The 20,636-nt window shown below is 42.8% G+C and overlaps 1 protein-coding gene across 7 annotated transcripts; it reads right to left on the bottom strand.

Moving 5' to 3' along the window:
• Nucleotides 1-11,311: 11,311 nt before the first annotated feature.
• LOC308398228 (uncharacterized protein) lies at nucleotides 11,312-18,188 on the bottom strand. Of its 7 annotated transcripts, none has more exons than XM_080884747.1 (8): nucleotides 18,051-18,188; nucleotides 15,911-16,153; nucleotides 15,077-15,666; nucleotides 14,603-14,782; nucleotides 14,094-14,234; nucleotides 13,772-13,826; nucleotides 13,459-13,612; nucleotides 11,312-12,371 (listed from the first exon to the last, which is right to left on the bottom strand). In XM_080884747.1, the coding sequence occupies exons 2-8, from the start codon at nucleotides 16,110-16,112 to the stop codon at nucleotides 12,224-12,226; spliced, it is 1,470 nt and encodes a 489-aa protein (XP_080740873.1). In that variant the 5' UTR covers nucleotides 16,113-16,153; nucleotides 18,051-18,188; the 3' UTR covers nucleotides 11,312-12,223. The 7 variants fall into 7 exon arrangements, with proteins under 7 accessions (XP_080740873.1, XP_080740872.1, XP_080740875.1 ...); XM_080884746.1 differs by having other exon boundaries at nucleotides 15,911-16,519; nucleotides 18,051-18,178; XM_080884749.1 differs by lacking the exon at nucleotides 18,051-18,188 and adding an exon at nucleotides 17,903-18,031.
• Nucleotides 18,189-20,636: the final 2,448 nt, after the last annotated feature.

The following is a 20,636-nucleotide window of genomic DNA, read 5'->3' on the forward strand; positions in this document are numbered from 1 at the left end:
ACATCGAACCAAATTAACATGAACTAATATGTTTGTGTTGAAGCCAGGTAATTGATTTACATATATTCAAACTATATTTTTTACATTTCATTTTATTTCAGTTCAAAAATGCTCTGCATTTCCTATAAAAAACAAGACAGTTGGCCAACCAATTATTTCAAAATTATTTATTGTTCCAAACCATTTTAACTATAATCAATAGAGAGGATTAGTAATATACAGATTTAGTGCTACGGCAGAAATGATTAGAGAAATGTTTGTTTTATAAAACCTGCAACCTTTTGAAAACCAGTATAAAACCTGCAACCTTTTGAAAACCAGTATAAAACCTGCAACCTGTCTAAAACTGGCATAAAACCATTATAAAAACTCTTTTTAAACCAATTTGCAAGTACTCAAAAATGTTTATATGTGCACTGTGCCTGTACAATGTAAAAAAAAAAAAAAAAATCTACACATGTATCAATGAAATCAACTTAAATCTCCCTTTCAAATGGGTGTTCTTATAAATTTTGAATGTAGAATACCACTGCAGGCCAACCAAGCAAAATAACCAAGCACACATGCACATGCATGTGCACATACACATGCACACATGCATGCAAACACACTACTGTGCAGTGTTAAGTTCACAATTAAGTTTGCGAATCTTAGAGGTCATCTTGTTAAAGTCAAGCTCCATCATAATCTTTTGAAGAGCCTCAAAGGTGAACCTGAATCCTCGTGGATATTCCATATTAAGAGCATAACAGAGTCCAAAGACCATTGCCACTCCAGCTGCCACAGAAGGCAACTCATTCAGGACTTCCACACCATCAATGATTATCCCGATGTCTCGAGGCTGATGTAGGAGGCTTGAGTTGTCCCTGAAGACGAAGAGTGCCATGGTGGTACTCTGCAGCTCTTCCTCAGCTTCATCTTTCTGGGATATCTTGAGGTAAAATATGGAACAAAATGTACAAGTGAAGAACTGAAGTCTGGCACACCTGATAAATCTTTGACCATAATAAACTACTATTTTGATAGTTGTTTGGTCACAGACTATTAGAACAATTATTTGACTAATCAGATTGTGAATTGCATAATCATTAAATTAAATCAATGGTGGAACATTTTCATAAATGTTCCACAAAGCCCAAGAAAAAAAAGAAAACAATACAGAACCCTAAGATATTAACTTGATGAGTTGATTAATCGTTGCTGTCCTACATTAATCACTGCATTTAATAGCAGAGTTGTCAAATTTACATCAAGAGACTGCATCTCATGTAGAGACAGAACAGATATGGACATACCATGTATTCTTTTATCAAGTCCTCAACACATCAGCAAGGTGAATGAGAGGATAATGATGGAGGGTCTAGATTATTATGAAATGTTTAAAAAGGATGTGCAGTGTAAATGCAAAATGATACCTGTTCAGATTAAATGAAAATGTATGCATCAGCCATGGAATGGATGGAGCGATCTGTGGTTCTGAAAGCATACAGAAAAAAAGAATAATGTTACTTCTCTATAAAACACATAACATAGAAAAACCAAGAAATACGTAACATGACATACCAAACAGTCTACAGACCAGCCATTAGCGACTAAGTTTGGCATAGGGTCAATTTTTTGCTGTTAAAATTAAAATTTCTTCAGAAAATGCACATTTTTCCGAGCTGCGCCTGAAAGTCAATTGAAGGAATTAGTCTTATGTCATTGATCTTATATGCTGGCTTGTTATTTCTGTCTCTAAATCATGCACATTAATAATTATCTTTTGCGCTCGGTGTACACACACATAACACACAGATATTTATATGAAGAGAGACAAACGTGCGCGCACAAACACAAGCTTGTGTCTAGAAACCGCGAGCTCACCAGAAAAATTCAAACGAAGCGGAGCACGGAGTTATACTATGAATGTTATGAACTATGAACTTATGCTAGCTAGCTTTATCCACCACCGATGCATCGTGGTAACGCTAGCTAGTTAGGCAAAAAGCCGTTTTTTACCAGTATACTAACTTGTATTCCCGACTGTGATGGTCGGTTTCTGGTAACCAGTTCTAACGTTGCGCAGGATAGCTAGCTAGCTTATAGCTAGCAGCTACAATCATGCAAAAATTAGGGGTGGCTGTCGACCCAGCTTAAATGGGGTTATTTTCTGCAATTTTGGCAATACAAATTATAAAAGCTTTTGTAACACACTTGGCTTTACTTACGTTTATTTTCAGATGAAATTAATCAAAGATGTGACATGATGTTTCCAGCAGCCATGCAGAATAAAAATGGGTCCCGGTCTATTTCTGGTGGGCGTGTTCAAGTGCAAATCACTTTGACTCAAATTAAAGATATTATCTGTTCAACATGAAAAGAAATATATGTTTTGAGAGAAATCAAAAACTTTGCGTTGTGTCCTTTGTACAGATATTTAGTTTCATCCAAATCAAAAGTGGTATTTTAAAATGCAAAAAGAAAGGGTTTCACAATCAAATCAATGATTTTATTCTGTTTTGAATGGCACTTATTAGATTGAATGAATGACTGCATGTTAGACTTTTTTCAGTGTAGGTCAAGGTCCGGAGTTTGTTCTTGTACCTAAGGACGTCAGTGGAAAACCGACACTGCAAACCAAATCGCTCTTTTGTTTCTGCGTTGATTATTCCAGTAAAATGTAATCAGAGGTCTCTTTATTCCAAAGCTTGCTGACTTGTGGCTTCATTATTTGACTCTCTTCGCTCTTTTATGTAAATCATACCTACAGCAAGCTTCTGTAAAACAGCAGCTGCATTTTTATCACAATAATTCAGTATTTTTATTTTTAATGGAGCCAAATCATGGTAATAAAAATGAATTTGTAGAGCAGGACTGGCACTGCTTTCCATGAATCAACGCAGTTTTTAATTCACTTTTGCAATACGTGTCCATCCCTCTCCTCTCCTCCTCCTGCTGGAAGTTTTTTAAGTTCAGACTCTGAGAGCATGTCTTCATTAGCTGCATTAACATTCACAGGCTGTAGTAAATTCTGACAGTGAAAAGGTCCCCGTAACCTTTAGTTGTGCAGAAATTTACTTCCCCAGAAAATTACAGCTGGCACTGTCTTAATTAATGCCCGCTTTCTTCCCTTGAAAACCCCGAGCCTGTCAGTTGGGGGAGGAGAGGAGGAAGAAGACGAAGAAATTAGAAAAACAGCGGAAAGAAAAGGGGAGAAGTGGGGAGAAAGGAAATCAGAGAGGAGAAAACGGGGCAGATTTGAGTTGACTAAAAGCTTTTACTTGGAGTCTGCGATGTGTGAGATGAAATGGTGAATAAAGGATCACAGTACTGCTGTTTGTGTGTGCAGCGGCTATTCCCCAGTAAGGAGATTCAATAGATTCAAATCTATACTATCTCCTACACTACTCCCATCTCTCCTCGCTCTCATTTTCTTCTTTTGTCATCCAAAGTGGGGTGCGAGGCAGAGGCGAGGGGCTTTGGAGGAAACTAATACATATTTTATCCCAGGCTATCTGCTGGCTACAGATACTGCTGTTTTCCAGGCCCTCGCGGCTAAAGAAGAAGAAATCTATCTTCACGCTGGTCACCCAGCATCGCAATCTGCAGCTGCCCTGATTGGGCTGCAGCTTAAATCCCCAGCCTGCGTCTGCAGCGCACGTACAGGGCCGACGTTTTGGGCGCGAGTGGAAAAAGATGGTGCTCGCCGATATTTCTTCCCTCCCAGGACTCGATCATCTTTCTGTCTCTCCCTCTCTCTGTGTCTTTGTCACCCTTTTTCTCCTCCTTCCATCTCTGCAGACGCTAATTAGAGAAGTGAGTTGCAGCTCTGTTGATAGACAAATGTCAGCAGGCGTCTCCAGTTGCCTGGTAATTGCCTGAATCAAAGAGAGCAAAGATGTCGAGGAGATGAGACCTTGTACGTTGTCCTCCTACCCATCCTCCTGCATCTACAAGTCAAATAGTCGTGGGAAACAAAGCCTTAGAGTAACCAAGAAAGAGGAGACTTGAGCTAAATTTGAGCTTCAAACCTTAAGCTGCACAATTTGATATGAATATATATTTTATATATAATAGTCCCTAATCCCTACCAGATTATACAGCCTCAGATGAACAGACGACATGCTGTCATTATTCATTTTTATAGCAGACGCAGTGAGGTAAACACCAAGCTCACCTCATCATCCAGCAGCTATAGATGCTCGTTGAGCGGCAGTGACCTGCACTGATGTTTCTGTGGGACTCTGTCAGTGTCATATCTTTGGTCCTCTCTTCTTCACAGCATTCGTTCATGCACAGCTCTCCGACGGTCCCACACAGCCTCTCGGTCAGGCTGAGGTTTGCACTTTGGACCAATGCGGCAGTGCTGTGCTTGGGTCATTGTCCTGTTTGGTCCAAGCTGTGGCACAGACGGCCTCACGCTGGCATACAGAGGACATCCACTCAGTGCTGATGAGATGTTTGTTTCCTCCGAACGTGCTGCTGTGCTTTACTCGCTTTGGTCTCGTCTGTTCCAGGAGTCTTTGCTTTATTCTGATTCAGCTTTGCTGGGAAAACATTGATGAGCAGCAGAGTGAGTTTCGTTTCTCACACCGTGGCTCTTTTCTTCATTTTGTGTTCATAAATAATGACACGCTGTAACACGTCACCTGAGGTTGTATTTGAATCATTTGAAGATCTGCGAAGAATCATGTGATTTTCCTGATCGGTAAAACCTTAGAAGTGGAAGATGTACTGTGGTACGTTTTACTCGACACAAGGTGCAGGACTGAAACTGTCCCGCTATGCCCTTGGATTTGATCACAGTTGTGTTGATTCGTGATAAATCATTTGCAGTTTATAGGGGGACCATAGACCCCTGATGGTGGGAACCAGGAGGAGAATGAAGGGAACTGATGACTTTAATCTACACTTGAAAATCAGTATTTTAGCTAAGTGGCAAACGTTCCTCATCATCCTCTTTTCTGCAAGTTGTTCAATTCAGTTTAATTGATATAGCCCCAAATCATGAGTCACCTCAAGGTGCTTTATCACATAAGGTAAAGACCCTACAATTATCCAGATGGACCCCTATGAGCAAGCACTTGGTGACAGTGGGAAGGACAAACTCCCATTTAACAGGGAGAAACCTCCGGCAGAACCAGGCTCAGGGCAGGATTCAGTCTCAGCCTTACAACATGAAAAATAATGAGTCACAGAGAAGCGTCGGTTTCTGTCCGTCCCCTCGATCAGAAAGCTAAGGCGGACCTCACCGACGGGGACGCCGTGGCACTCGACCGACCTCGAGTAAAAGACCTTTGTGGAAGTGATTAGATGGTGGTTTAAAAACGTCACGCTCCTTCTGCCTTTGGGTTCTCTCTTCTTGCCTTTAGTTTGAGAAAAGAATAAAAGCACTACCACGGCTCCCACTCTGGTCACAACAAATGATTAAAGTATGAAGAAAACTTTATGATAACACACGGTGCTCGAGCCTTGCACTCTGCGAGCCGCTGGTCATTATTTTGTAACACATCAGGAAATTTGGGGGCGTCTAACGTCAAGTAGTTAGGACTTTATTTTTAACAAATGGGCAGCAAGCTTCAGGCTACTTGTTTAGCAGTCCACATATGACACCTCCATTAGAAGAACACCCTGACCGCTCTGCAGTAAATTCTCATGTCTCCTAATTATAAAGGTTTGACTCTGGCCTTAGTACCACCAGAGACTCCTCTCTAAATAACAGCTCGAGCCACACCATCAAATATCTTCATCTCATTTACACAAGAGCTCCTTCGCTCTCTGTCTCACATCTCTTTTAGCTCACCCTTCCTCCTCCTCTGTGTGATTTGGTGACTTTATGCACACATTAGCATCAGTCCAACAGCACAGTTAGAGATACCAATTATATCCGTTAATCAGAACAATTAGGAGTTAGAGAGGATCGCAGAGCTTCGTGTCAGACTATTAAAGCAGGCGCCTAATGAGCGTCAGCCTCACGAACATCCGCCGCGTGTCTGTGTGGAAACAGAAGCTCAAACTTCCAGCAGCGTTTCCTGTTTGTTTCCTTCTTGGCGAACACGAGGAACTCTCTCACATAGACATAGATTAAAGGCGAAGCGTCGCTGCGGCTCATGCCTGCACGCGCTCACGCACGCTCAGCCCGGCCCCGTCCAGTTCGCCGTCTTACCTGTGATGATAAACGGCTCCAGATTTTAAGATTCCCATTTCTAATTTTCTGAGTGGAGAGGCAGGACTGTGGCGATTGATCAAATTGGGCAGCAAGTTAAGCTCAACCCCCCTCCGTCCTCCCCATCCTCCATCTTCCCTTTCCTCTTTTTTTTCTTCATCTCTTACCCTTTTCCTGCAGAAAGACTCTCCTAAAATATTAAAGTAGATTTATGAATGGTCACTGCTGCCCCATCTATTAATATCTGCAAAATTGACAAGAAATGATGCATTTCCATTGGGTAGGAGAGACCAGTGATAAATTTGCTTTGTGCAGATGTGATGGATGCAGATTAGAGCCTTCACCTGGTTTTCCTCCTCTGAAAACCACCGAGTGGAAACGGCCACAGTGAAAGAATAAAATGTGCAGACGCTCTCGCACCTCCTCTGAGGTTCTGTGAAGGGAAACAAATTGTAATTCAGCTTCTTGTCTTTTATTTTGAAATGACGAGAAGCGTTTCTGTGGTGTCGTTATGAGTTCACGGTGCGCAGCAAATGTTAATGTTACATGTTTTAAGGTCGCCACATTCGCTGAAGAGCCGAGAGTACGACGGAGGCGATTACCATCTCTTCTCCAGCTGCAGACAGCAAACCTCTCAGAGGTTCCCTCAGTATCATTTTTAAATCTGATAGTTTTCACTCACAATGACAAACATACAGAGAAGCATTCACACCAGCACGCAGACACGTGTGTTAACAGACTCACAAAAATGATTCTTTGTCCTCGACAAACACAAAAAGCACTAATGTGGTTTAAAATGAACCAGAAAAATATAACAATTATATTTAGTCAAATAATTACGAATAAAGGAAAAAAATCTTTCACATGAACTGAAAGTAAATTTCTTTGGACCAGATTTCATTAAATTTAATATTTTACTTTGTACCCACGAAGAAAGTGAGGTCACGCACACACAGAAACACACAGACACACTTACAGACAGACACACAGACACACACAGACACACTTACAGACAGACACACAGACACACACACACACACTTACAGACAGACACACAGACACACTTACAGACAGACACACAGACACACACAGACACACTTACAGACAGACACACAGACACACACACACACACAGACACACACACACACACACACACAGACACACACTCTGAACACGATTTAAACTCACGGGTGGGTTTCCGACTCTCCCCCTGCTTCCACACTGAAGCTGGTGACATATTTGATGTTGACTGTGGGGACGTGAGTCCACGTCACAGAAAGTGTCTGAATGTTTTTGTCCTGAAGGATGACCTCTGACCCTGCAGAGCTCACAGAAGCTCTGAGACGTCTGAGGAGGACTCTGTGATGTATGCTTCTCATCTAACACCATCACTGTTCCCAGTGAAATATATGAACGTCTGGTCCAAACAAAAACAGTCTTTCATATTCTTCCAGCCCGAGACGAGAGCAGCCCATCGTGCGGACGCTGGCACCGCAGAGTGACCAGAGCAGCATTATTCAGTATGAACAGTTTCACAGCACCGTGATGAGCACTCGCTGAGTTTATACGTGTGGCCGTAGCCAAAGCCCATCGGTGATTGTAAAAAGGTTAAAAAAAATGACCCCCCCAAAAAAGGATACTTTTGATCCCACCGAGGGTTTTCCATCTTCTCTCTTCCTCGGCATATTGATTAGCTCGTGCTGCTCCTGCTTGGATTACAGATTCACGCTTGGCTCCTCGGCACGCCGGCATCTCCCTCTCTGAAGCTGCGAGGACAGCGAAACACTTTGCCCCCCCCCCGACAGGGAGGGGGCAGAGGTTGCGCTGCAGCGACTGAAGTGACTTTGTCTCAGGAGAGGAGCTCCTTCGATCTGATTATTTGGGAAGGACAAAGTGCTTTTGTTGATGAAGAGTCGCTGTGATATGTGGGAGTTGGGAAATCGATGGGACGCACGGAGCCCCGGCGCATCGATCGCAGCCCCGCCATTGACAATCCATGGCCTGGTTAGTTATGCGAGAGAATGAGGTAAAATGAGCTAACGTGAGAGTGTTTCTCTTGCTACTTGCTGCTGTATTTGTATCATTTGTATTGACAAGCTTGGCTCGGGAATGATTAATAATCAGCCGTTCCAAAGTTTGAGCCCCGTGTGTGTTAGCAAGTTTTATGCTAATACGCATGTTTGTATTTCTAAAGTTTGAAAGAAAGAAAAGATGAATAAAAGTAACTGTGCATATTTTGTAGCACATTCCAGGGACAGACAGAGACTGAAATCACTCAAATGAGGGCCTCTCATTATTGGGCCCGCGCGTTGTTTGTCCAGGCAGCCTTTTCCTGGCACCTTGTTAGAGATGTCCACGGCTGGTAATTGGATCCGTCTCGCTGTTAGAGAGGAGTGCCAGTTGACAGACGCTCAGAGCCGAGAGACGCTTAAATGACAAATGTTCCCTCTTCTTCTAAAACCTGAGTGTAAAGCTGTGACGTCTCGTTATCGTCTCTCACACCGGATTTGAGGGTTCTGGCAATCAAGCGGCTACTTAAATCCACAGCGCCGTGAGGGGGAGGGGGGTCTGACACCTGGAGCACGCTCAGTAGGAGAAGGAGGCTGTTTGTGTTTCGTGCAGTAAGAGCAGCGCATTCATTTTGTCTTTTAATCACCTCAGATTTAAGAGCATCTGCTGCTCGTGACGAACACACACAAACACATTCGCGTGAATGTTAAACTGCGTCAGAGACCAGGAGAACCCAGCGGCATCGTGGGCACGTGAATTCACGATGCCGCCGGGTTCTCCTGGTCTCTGACGCAGTTTAACATTCACGCGCAGCAGATTTATGTGAAATCTATCCATCAGCCTCTGCTGCGTCTGAGCCTAGCCCTGGTTTAAGAGCGCGAGGATCACCTCGGTGAAACCGGGCTGAAAGCTCCCTTCTCTCCATGCTCATTTGGATCCACACCAGCATGCAACGTTTTATTGAGAACAGCGATGATATCTCTTTGTACTCGGTTTCTTCTCTCAGAGCTAAAACTCCACGTCCACTTTAAAAGGTCATCAGAGGGCAGAGCTGCCGGGAACTGAACCAATCACAGCTCAGCTTTTCTGTTCATTTACCTCCTGCTTTAGGCTACGTCCACACGTCCCCGGGTATTTTTGAAAACACAGATTTTTCTATGCGTTCGCACCTTCCGTCCACACGTAAGCGGCGTTTTCGGTCACTGAAAAAGGGGATTTCTAAAAACCCCTGCCAGGGTGGAGATTTTTGAAAACTCAGTTTTTGCATTTACGTGTGGACGAGAAAAACGGAGAAAACGTCAAAGGTGTGCGCGTTTTTTGACGTCACACTGTGCGCCACGTTATTGTTTCGGTGAAATGAATTTCTACAATACTGTTACTGTTAATTCTACTCTCTGCAGTGTTTAAATGCTTACATATACACACAGTTACTGTCCCTCCACACATACGACTCGGTTCTGATTCTATGCCCCATCTTTGTTTACTATTTCCTACCCAGGCTTCTAGACTTCTGATTGGCCAACATTTCTACACGGTTAGGAATCTAGCGCCACCTGCTGCTGTGGCATGTTCCTAGCAGCGTTTTCCTTCATTTCTGCGTTTACGTGTGGACGGGATTATTTTTTTAAACGGAAAGTCTCCGTTTTCAAAAATACCTGTGACCGTGTGGACGTAGCCTTAGTTTTTATTAAAAGTTTTTCATGTCTGTTTTTATTTTGATGAGTTTAGATCATGTTGTTCTCTGACGTATGAAGAGTTAGTCGTGAAGAAACATCACTTTTCTCAGAATGAAGAAGACGTTGTCAGAGAGGCTGATGAAGAGTCGGCGGGCACACTGGCTGTGACCCTGTGCTGCAGGTGGGTGATGACAGGGCTGGGTTCAGGTGTCACAGACAGCTTCCACTGGAACAGCGACAGGACTATTTTTACGACAGAAGAATTAAAAATAAAATCCGGTCCCTGGAATATCGTCAAACTGAGCATTTCAGAGACTTTGAATGTGGTGTGGTTGTTGGTCTGCTTCGGAAACGTTAAAGAGGCTGAAAAACAGAAAATACCCAGCGAGTAGCAGTTCTCTGGGAGTGTATCATCGATGTCAGAGCTCAGAGGAGCATATACTGTACCTCTCAGCCTTGAAGCAGATGGGCTACAGCAGCAGAAGAGCACACCTTAGTGACTCCAGTAAGTAAGAACAAAAACCTGAGGCTGCAGTTCACGCAGAGAAGATGGAAACATGTTTCTGCAGCCTTCTGAGGGCTCAGAGTTTGGAGCAAACACGCTGGTATCAGTGTTCAGGTTCCTTTTGGTGTGATGGTGTGGGGGACATTTTCAGCTGACCGTGGTTTAAACCCATGGCACGCCCGAGTGTTGTTGCTGACGGTGTACATCTCTTTGTGAAGATGGTACACTGATAATGGCTTTGCTCGCCGCACTGAGACTGTCTCCACAGTCACAGGTCCAGCAGAGCACTTTGAGACGTGGAGTGTCGTATCGTGGACACAGCAGTTGTGTGATGCCATGTCCACATGGACCAAAATGTTTCCAGCAGCTTGATAAATCAGGGAGACTTAAAGGTGAGAGATGAGTGTGTGCAGTGAAACGCTGAGTTTAGATGTTTAAACTGAACCGCTGACCGTTTGTTGTGTTTGTTTGCTCCACTCTCTGCAGGTCGGGGCTCAGACCTGTGCAGCAGGGCGAGTGGGTAGCGTGCTCCTCGTGTCTGTAACCGTTACCTACACTGTTAAAAAAAATTCCGTTATAAAACGGAAAAAGTGCTGGTAATTAATTACCAGCACTTTTTCCGTTATTGTACGGGCACTTCCGTAAACCTTAAAACGGATATTTCTGTAGATTTACCCGAGTTTTTCTGTACCATTGACGGACATTTCCGTCAAACCTAAAATGGAAAATTCCGTATTTTCCATAAATTTCGGCGTTATTGCACAGACAATTCCGTAAACCCTATAACAGATATTTCCGTAGATTTACCTGACTTTTTCTTTACCATTTACGGACAGTTCCATCAAACCTAAAATGGAATATTCCGTATTATTTAAGTACTCAATCCATACCATTTACGGACACTTCAGTCATCCTAAAATGTTTAATTCTGTACCATTCTCTATACCGTTTACCATCAATAAAGCACAAATGTAGAATCACAGCAATTATTTATTTCCTTTAACAGCTGCCAGTGCTTTAAAGTGATTTCACTTTTTGTGGTGAATGATTTGCAATATTTACACTACAACCATTAAAACATTCAGAACATCACCTTCACATTCAGAGAAATTTTACATACATAAACCAGCTGTTTTCTCAAAGAAGTACAGCCATGTCCTTTAACAGGGAGATGCCAAATCTAGCAACTTTTTAGCATCCACAGGCTGACAGGCATTAATAACAAATTGATTTGTTAAAGACAATGACAAAATAAGACAATAAAACTGCCAGCATTGCTGTTGCTGTCTCACCTGTCAGTGCAAAATGAGGAGCCCCCTCCAGGAGGATGCAGAAACCTACACCTCCAACTCCACATATCACACCGACAGGCAGAGCTCTGCAACCAGTGGCTGACCTTTCTACAAAAAACAAATAGAACATTAGAAGTATTACATTATACAACTTTTCTATAAAACATCAGTGCAGCAATAACAACCATGACCTTAGAAGGATGACTGTGCAACATGCCATAAAGAGATTTTTAAAACTCTTAAAACAACTTAAAACTAAAAAAAAATTAAAACTTACACCTCCAACTCCACAATGACAGGAAAAGCTTAACTGGAATGACAAATATCGCCCACCTTCCCTCCCCCTTAACATGGGGGATTTGAAACTGCAGCATGTGTGTTGTGGGCATCTAGTTAAAACATCTGAACTCACCTAATACTGTAAAAATCTGTATTTCTACTCCCAAGCCCCATGTTTTTGGATTTGCCTTGTGTGTGTGTGTGTGTGTGTGTGTGTGTGTGTGTGTGTGTGTGTGTGTGTGTGTGTGTGTGTGTGTGTGTGTGTGTGTGTACATTCAGTCCAAAAAGGTATTTTCTGAGCTCTGAGAACAGCTCAAATGGCCCATTCAGATTCCTTCTGCTTGCATTCAAATTCCTTCAGCTGAGAAACCAGCTTGCACACCTGTGGAGGAATGAAGTGCCGTTTCTTCCCCTTCTTCTCTGCCTTGGAGCCTCGCTCAGGATTGACCCCAAAGAAAACTCTGAGGGAAAAAAAAAAAAACAATAGTGATATGCAGACAAAGTTTGCACATGTAGTGTGGCTTGACAGGAGTGGAGCAGTTCAATAAAATCCTACATTTGTTTTCTTCAATATGCCCCTATGTGTGAACCTCTCTATCATTCTAGTTGACCATCTGTCTAGAACCCAATGTTGTTGTGGTGCTGGTGCCAGTGGCTAAGCTCTCTTCCTTTGTCTTTTCAAGACACATGCATTCACACTGTGCATATACAGAAATGTTTGCAAGGGTGAGAAGTCTGCTTATCACCAACACATGACAGCATGCATCCTCAATGTGTATGCAGGGATATTATAAATGCACAGAACACAGAAGGGGATAGAAAACACAGTTGACATTGTCCTATCAAAAGGTGTAACAGCACATTTGAACACGGACTGTCCTGGGGGTTATTCAAACATGGAGTGGAGAAACTGTGACATTCAGTGCACGTTACACATCAGTACAAGTATTAACATTTGGGCATGAATCCACTATGTAGTATTTTTTAAATTAATATGTTTAGTCTTTCCTTCGGGGGGGGGGGTCCCTGGAACAACATATTTTGAGTTTGGGGTCTGCAGCCAAATAAATTTCAGTTTGTGTGTCTTTGACATGAAAAGGTTTGACCACCACTGACATAACCTGGTCTCAGGTGCTAATGGTTTTAAAGAGATAGCTCAAACGAATTTTGTGTCAACAAACCATTCTGAGAAAAATATGTTTTTGCTCCATTTCCCAACTGGAATCATGTTATGTTTGTTTTGTTATTGATTGACTTAGGACACTATTTAAAGCAAAAAGCATGTTACCTGCCCTTTAAAAAGATATGACACATTTATTCCAACAATAGTCTTCAACAGGGAGCTACAAAATCTCTGAACAAATCCATATTCAGGGGGATCATAAGCCAATAACAGCTGATCTAAAAGCTCACAGCATGTGACGACACATTTTGAGCTTGTACATCTCAGACAAACGGGTTTAGTGTAGATTGACAAAAAGCAGGTCAGGTGCAGAAAGGCACGGCAAAGTCACATTTACAAAGTATTTCCAAACAATGAGTGCTTACCTTTGCATGAATTCGAGAGTAAAAGCCATCTCCGGTGGGTATTGGACGTTGCAGACATAAAACATGGAGAAGACGTAGCTCAAGGCCACAATGGGAGAGGTGATGTGGTCATTGACAAGTAACCCATCAACAGCAATCTTGAATTGCTGGTCACCTTAAACACAGATAAAAACCATGTACCATTTACAAAAAAAAAAAAATCCTATATTTTAAGGCAAGCAAAACATTTCTTTAATAAATATGACACAACAACAGCTTATAACAACAGCTAACAACAGCTTGCTGGGATACAAAAAAAGATTTAACTACAAACCTCTGATTAGGATGCATGGGGTCACTGGGAGTTCGACTTCAGGATCTGCAGAGATCTGTTTTGGTGACAGACATGATACATGAATTAATGTTTCCAGTACACACAAACCTGCTGGCAAATTGACTATCTGCTAGTGTCTTCATCAGACAGAGGTAGCCATTATGCAAAAACATTAATGTAAATAGTTTATAGATAGAGAGTTTATAGAGAATATCAGCAGCACAATTAGGGGAATCTATACTTCCTACTGTGGTTGGTTACTTGGTTCACCACTGGATGCAAATAATTATCTTGCACACAGTTTAAAATCTACAACATCTACCTCTTTTTTGTGGAAGAGTTTATAAGAGTCTTCCTTGAAGTATTTTGAAATGCCACAGATGAGCTGTATTGGACCTTCGCCCATCTTCATCCCTTTGGAGTCAAGGAAGTCATTGATCCCCTTTACTTTTTTGGAAAGTTCCTGTTCAAGGTTCAAGGTGTTAATTTTGTACAAGTACATAAGACTAACACTCATTTTCGTTTGGAGCTATGGAGAGAATTTTGAAAAAAATAAAAATAAAAATGAATTATTTCATTTTCATTTGCAACCTGTTCTGTTTTGATCTCAAATGTCCTGCTTTTTTGGTTGTCACTTCCTGATTTTTGGTCTCAAATCTATTCCATTTGATTGTTCATCCAAGTTATTCTATTTGATTGGTTGCCAGTTTATCTTTTTTGGTCTCAACTCTCTTTTTGGGTGCAAATCTTTTTCTGATTGATTAATAAAGACAAAATTCTCTCCATATGGAGCAGCACAGCACAATCATAATAATAACAATAACAACACACCTGTGCCAGCTTGTTTTGTACAGAGAAGCCAAGGAGTTTAGATGCATGATCAAACAGGTGAGGAACTTCAAACAGGAACGGCCACTCGTCCTTTACAACGGCAATAGTGGTATCATCATCGTTGAGGATTTCACGCTGAATGGGATATGTTTCAGTCATCAATTTTCGAACAGATGACTCCTAAAGATATGAGGCAGTTAGACAAACAGTCGAACAGTTAGTCAAACTAACCAATTAAAATAATAAAACAGGGTATCAATTTCAATTGACTATGGGCATAGTGATCTACAGACGATCTACAATTTCACAATGTGTCCTAAATTGTACTTGGACCCAGACCTTATCGCATTACTCCTGCTATATACTATTGCTGTGTGAATGGTTGTATGTCTAGATGGTGGACTGTAGGAACCGAATTGCCCTTCGAGGATTAATAAAGCTTTCTGTATCTGTAATGGATGATTGCAGACCCACCTGAAGATCCTGGGTTTGAAAGGCACGTTTCAACTCATCTCGTTTAGACAGCAGGTCTTCTCTACACACGGCCCCCTCAATGATTGGATCCCACGCCACACATCCATACAGATCTGAATTCCTGGGCCTTTTCTTTGTTGAATTTTCACCCCCTGCTTGCCTCTTCAGTGAGCTTTGTGGCCTCTTCATATTTTCAATTCTGTGTTCCAGCTGACGAAAGAGAGTTTCAGAACCATCTTTTGCAAAAGGTTTGTTTCCAAACGGCTCTGTCAGCTTGAAGGAGGCAGGATATTGTCCTACAATCATACTGGCGAGTTCCCTCAGCTTTTGTCTACCAGGTCTTCCTGGGTGTTTATGGAGGTAATCTTCAGCGACGATCCGAACCATCTCTCGTCTGTCTTTCCCCATTATGTACTTTTTTTCACGCAACTCATCCATGACTTTTGAGGGAAATTTGTGCCATGGTACAGAATATGCGTCTTGGGATGGGGAGTCGGCTGTCTCAGGTGGTGTTGAGGGCAGCTGAAACCTCTGTGGTTCAGGTGTTGATGAGGGGCCAGGCCGGGTGAACTGCGGTGGAGTTTGTGAATCTATGGATGACATGACAAACATCTCCATAAATTAAACACATCACAATTGTTGCAAATCAATTAATACATTGGTCCTCAATGTCCAGTTTGGGTCAACCAGGAATACAAATGGACCTAATTATGAAAACCAATTATAGAGTAATTATTGCCATGTACAGCTGATGGCAACTTTTTTTTTGCATTTTTGGAATAAACCTTTGTAGTTTCAGAAAACTTGCATTAAAACAGAGGGGCAAAAACTCACCTGCTTCCAATGCTTTGACAGCTCTGACGAATCTTTTGCACTGAATGAATGGCAGAGTGTCTTTAATGTCCTCCGGGTCCACAAGGCTCAGGTCATCTACAGAGAGAACTCCTAATTCCTCCAGTTTAGCCATGAGTGTATCCATCTGATCGCTACTGAGCGATGGCATTGCTTTCTTGACATAGTTTTTCACAAGTTCCATGTTGGTGTGTGTTTAAGAGGAATGAGCCACCGAGTACCTCTCTGGTAAGAATAAAGTGGATGATAATCATCAAGTTTGTTCAAATCATGGCAACTGAACAGGTCAGAAGCATTTTCATCAAGTTCATAGAGTCCAAGATCAGGTATCCAGCTGGCAGTTTTCCCTCAAAGCAAAAGTAGGACAGTAGTTTCATTTTTTACAAAAATGCTTGCTATTTGTCCTAACTGCAGTAGTCCTTTTGCGTAGCTCAGTAAGACCAGCATTCCATTTGCATATGTAGTGCCTTTAACCTGCACACTCTCTGTGACAACTGAGTTACTTGAGTTCAAATCAAATTCTCCAACCACTGTCTTTATGTTCTGGTCATAGAGCTCTGGATAGAACCGTGTTGAGTCTGAGACATGAACCTGGGAACGAAACAAGGTACCACAAGACTGATAAGCCTGAAGCAACTGGTGCCGTTCAGCCAGAGACTTGGTTACATTTATGAAGTTCTTACTTGCCCTAATGCAACTTTTAAAATAATAATGTAATGCCTTGTGCATAGGGCTCTGCTCGTATATACTATTCCCAAGAGATGTTACAGTCTCCCTTGGAACACCATACTGCCCCAGTTCACAGGCTAGTGCATCCACAGTATATTCCTGTTGAATATCACTTATAGTTCTCATTTCATTTGCTATTTCTGTTATTGTGGAGGCTGGAACCAAATATTTTGCCTGTAAACCCAAGTAAAACTGAGCAAGACTCTCTGTGAAGTTGTCTTTCACTTGATCACTGCAGAAATTATCACTTTGTTCTGCATCAATGTTAAAACTTTCAGGTTCTTCAGGTTCTACATGTGATCCTTCACCTTGGAAAGACCGTTCTGTTAGTTCACATATATGAACTGGGGCTATCTTGGTAACATCCCACCCTTTATGGTATCTGGAAATATGCGTTAGGGATGACTTTACATTGAATGTCTTAGAACATCCATCAAAGGGACACGTTACAGTCAAACCCTCATCTATGTGACCACTCAAATGACACTTTAAAGTTTTAAGATCATCATATTCACTGCTGCAAAAATTAAACAAGCACCTTAACTGTACAGACACATTACGGTTCCATGTTTGTGTGCTCCTTCTGTCTACATGAGCTCGTGACATATGCACAGCAAGGCTACTGTATGTGTTAAACTTCCTTCTGCAATCCCTATGGCCACATAAAAAAGATACATTATTATTATTTCTGTGTGTTCGGCAGTGTTTCAAGTAATCAGTCGAAGACCGAGCGTTAAAGCCACAAATGTTACAAGTCAACATTTTTAAGAGATTGAATTTGCCAATTGACGGATAGCCAGAATCAGAACAGAATCAATATGAAAACAATAAATTTATATCAGCACAGTGAAGCATATTCACTTTTCAGGTACCTTCAAATAAGTAATCTGCGTTGGGCTGCATGGGCCACTCTCTTTGGGCTGCAATGTTTTCTGCAATGAAATCTGATTCTACTTAACTATCACCCCTTTTAATTATTACCATGTTCAGTTGCATGCTAACGTAACACAGCGAGCTATAACAATACACACATGTGGCTAATTTACACACACACACACACACACACGCGCGCGCGCGCATCCAACTTATGGGCTAACGTTAACTTTAGTTGGGCAAACCACGCTTCAAAATAACGCAAAACCCACACATTCAAATGTTACCATGAAACACACACGGCTACCAACTGACTATCGAGACCAAATTTCATGTAAGAGGGAGGGAAAAAATGGTTTTTGATGTACTTACGAAGCGCAGGCGGCTGGCTAATGCTAACGCAGCTAGCAGCAAACGTCCACTCACATACACACCACTACCAACTGCCTATCGAGACCATTTAATGTACGAGGGGGAACAAGGTGGCACTCCATTCTCATTCTCATTCCACACAACCAACCTGTTTCCAACTTTCCTTGTGACTTGCAGAAATTTAGGTAGGCACTGACCGCACTGAAAGTAATGGCGTCGGAATATTCTGGCTGGGGGAGAAAATTCTGCCTTGCGCAACAGCAAACTTTCCGTATTTCGCAAAACGGAGCGAATCCGTAGCAAATCCACGGTAAAGGGACCCCTAAATTTACGGATTTTTTTAACAGTGTACCATAGAAGGCATTCACCTGGCACACCTGCTTCCCTCCAAACAAACACTGTTTGATGACTGCGTTAGTGACTCCATCTGTGAGAATGCAGGCCAGCGCTCGGTCAGCGCATCAGCGGGGCCGAGCTCAGGTAAACATCGGCGTGATGGAAAACAGCTGCACATCATATTTACATGTGTAGCAGAGATTCCTGTATGTCTGTCAGCGAATGAACACATGTTTGCGCGAAGGACGCGTCTGTCTGAGATCAGGTGTCCCGCCGGCCTCTTCCCGCTGTTTGTCTGTTGTTATTGTCTCGTCCGAGCGGTTGCGGTCCGGGTCCGAACTCTGACAGGCTTGTTTACATCCGCTGTAATTAAAGCAGTGCTGTAAGCCATGAGTCACAACTCCATCTGCACCGTGTCATCAGACGAGAGGGTGAGGAGAGAAAGACAGAGGGGAAGAAGATAAGAACATCATAGTCAGAGAGCGAGGTCACTCATAAACCCAGCCAACATGCCACGAAGCCTCCCATAATCCGCAGGGACTCTTCCTCATGATGAAGACAAGAGTGATATGATTAAAAAGTTTCAGGTGCAGAAACCCCAGGGTTTAAATTGATAAGGACCTGTTAGTGAAGTTTGTGTTTGAGTGCAGAGCTGGTGGGACTGTCCTCCTGTGGAGATCACGTGCTGCTGTGTGGATGCAGCGCCTCGTATTAGAAGCTACGAACCTGTTCTTTGCATGATCTTTATGTGATGGATGGAAAGTTCGTGACAGCCGCTGGCTGTCTCTGTGCCTGCCCTCAAAACTCTTTCAGTACCAAACTGTGGGCTAACTGAGGAAGAAGAGTGTGAAGGAACGCTGCGAACGTGCTGTTGTTTCCCCCACCCTCCCTCACAGATCTGAGTGCCATCGAGTTTTTTGCTGCCCCACTCCCTCTTTTCTTCTCTGAAAGTATTTCCTGTTTTGCTATTATCTGCTTTATTGAGCCGAGTGTGCGACGTACACTTTGCCATCATTTCCACAAAGCAGCAAATGACTTATGACCGCGCGTGGGGGAGGGGGCATCTGGCCTTGGGGTAGCAGGCCTCCTCTTCCTCCTCGCCTGGTCCTCGTTTCGGAGCATTTGCGCCTCCTTGTATGTTAGCTGCATGCCGATCTGGCACCTCCTCCTCGGGATGAGCTCTCCTCCTCCTCCCACCTCTGCATTGCAAACTCCAACATTAAATTGTGATAGATGAAGAGCGGAGGGCATTCATACAAATCAATGACTTTAGTGTATGTGTCATTAGCCCGCACCATGAAGCCAGCGGTCAGCGTCATAAATCACGTCGTGATCGGCTGTCGGCCGTCCTGCGCATGCATTAGGCCACACAGGCATACCGAAGTCTGAAGGAGAGGAGGAGCGCTCACCCTCGTGCAGGAGTCTTTGGTGATGACTCAGCACTGCTGCACGCCACGGTGGCCATGATTTCATGACGGAGGGAGGAAACTTTCGACTTCACTTTGGCTAAAAGATAACAGGTCTGAGCTCCCAAGCCGAGACAACGACGAACGTTAAAGATGGACAGAAACAGGATGAAGGAGCGCAGCTGAACGCACCGTGTTTTACAAATGGCAACATTTCTTTATACGCAGATTGTTTTGACTCTGCGTGATCAGAGACAACAAAGTGCTTCACATAAAAGAAGTAACCAGCGCTCCCTTGATGGAGTAAGTGATTCTGTGATTGTTTATTGATCTGTAAATCAGATTAATCGAATGTTGACAGTGAACTCACACATGAACCTTCACGCCTCCAAACTCAGGCTGGTGAAGATGAGCTCAATTTAGCATCTAGCTCAGCGGCAGCTCTTTATGACACAGCCCACAATATAACACAACATGTCAGTAATTACAATGCTGTAATCAAGCCAGATGACACACACCAATGAGTTAAACTGCAGGAATGTCTTATTAAAGAGATAAAGACCTGGATGGCCGCTAACTTTCTGCTTCTTAGTTCAGATCAAACTGAGGTTATTGTACTTGGCCCTGAAAATCTTAGAAATATGGTATCTAACCAGATTCTTACTCTGGATGGCATTACCTTGGCCTCCAGTAACGCGGTGAGGAACCTTGGAGTCATTTTTGACCAGGACATGTCCTTCAACGCACATATTAAACAAATATGTAAGACTGCTTTCTTCCATTTGTGCAACATCTCTAAAGTTAGAAATATCCTGTCTCAGAGTGACGCTGAAAAACTAGTTCATGCATTTATTACTTCCAGGCTGGACGACTGTAATTCATTATTATCAGGAAGTCCAAAAAACTCGCCGAAAAGCCTTCAGCTGATCCAAAATGCTGCAGCAAGAGTCCTGACAGGGACTAGAAAGAGAGAGCAGATTTCTCCTGTTTTG

Source organism: Rhamphochromis sp. 'chilingali' (genome assembly GCF_963969265.1).
Source record: "Rhamphochromis sp. 'chilingali' genome assembly, chromosome: 6".
Classification (NCBI taxonomy): Eukaryota; Metazoa; Chordata; class Actinopteri; order Cichliformes; family Cichlidae; genus Rhamphochromis; species Rhamphochromis sp. 'chilingali'.

Excerpts from the sequence above, each read along its gene's own strand:
- LOC308398228 (XM_080884747.1), bottom strand. The coding sequence starts at position 16,112 with ATGGAACTTGTGAAAAACTATGTCAAGAAAGCAATGCCATCGCTCAGT. Across the intron at positions 14,783-15,076 it reads TTCAAACCCAGGATCTTCAG|GAGTCATCTGTTCGAAAATT; the intron begins GTGGGTCTGCAA and ends TCATATCTTTAG. Across the intron at positions 13,613-13,771 it reads CCCATGCATCCTAATCAGAG|GTGACCAGCAATTCAAGATT; the intron begins GTTTGTAGTTAA and ends TCTGTGTTTAAG.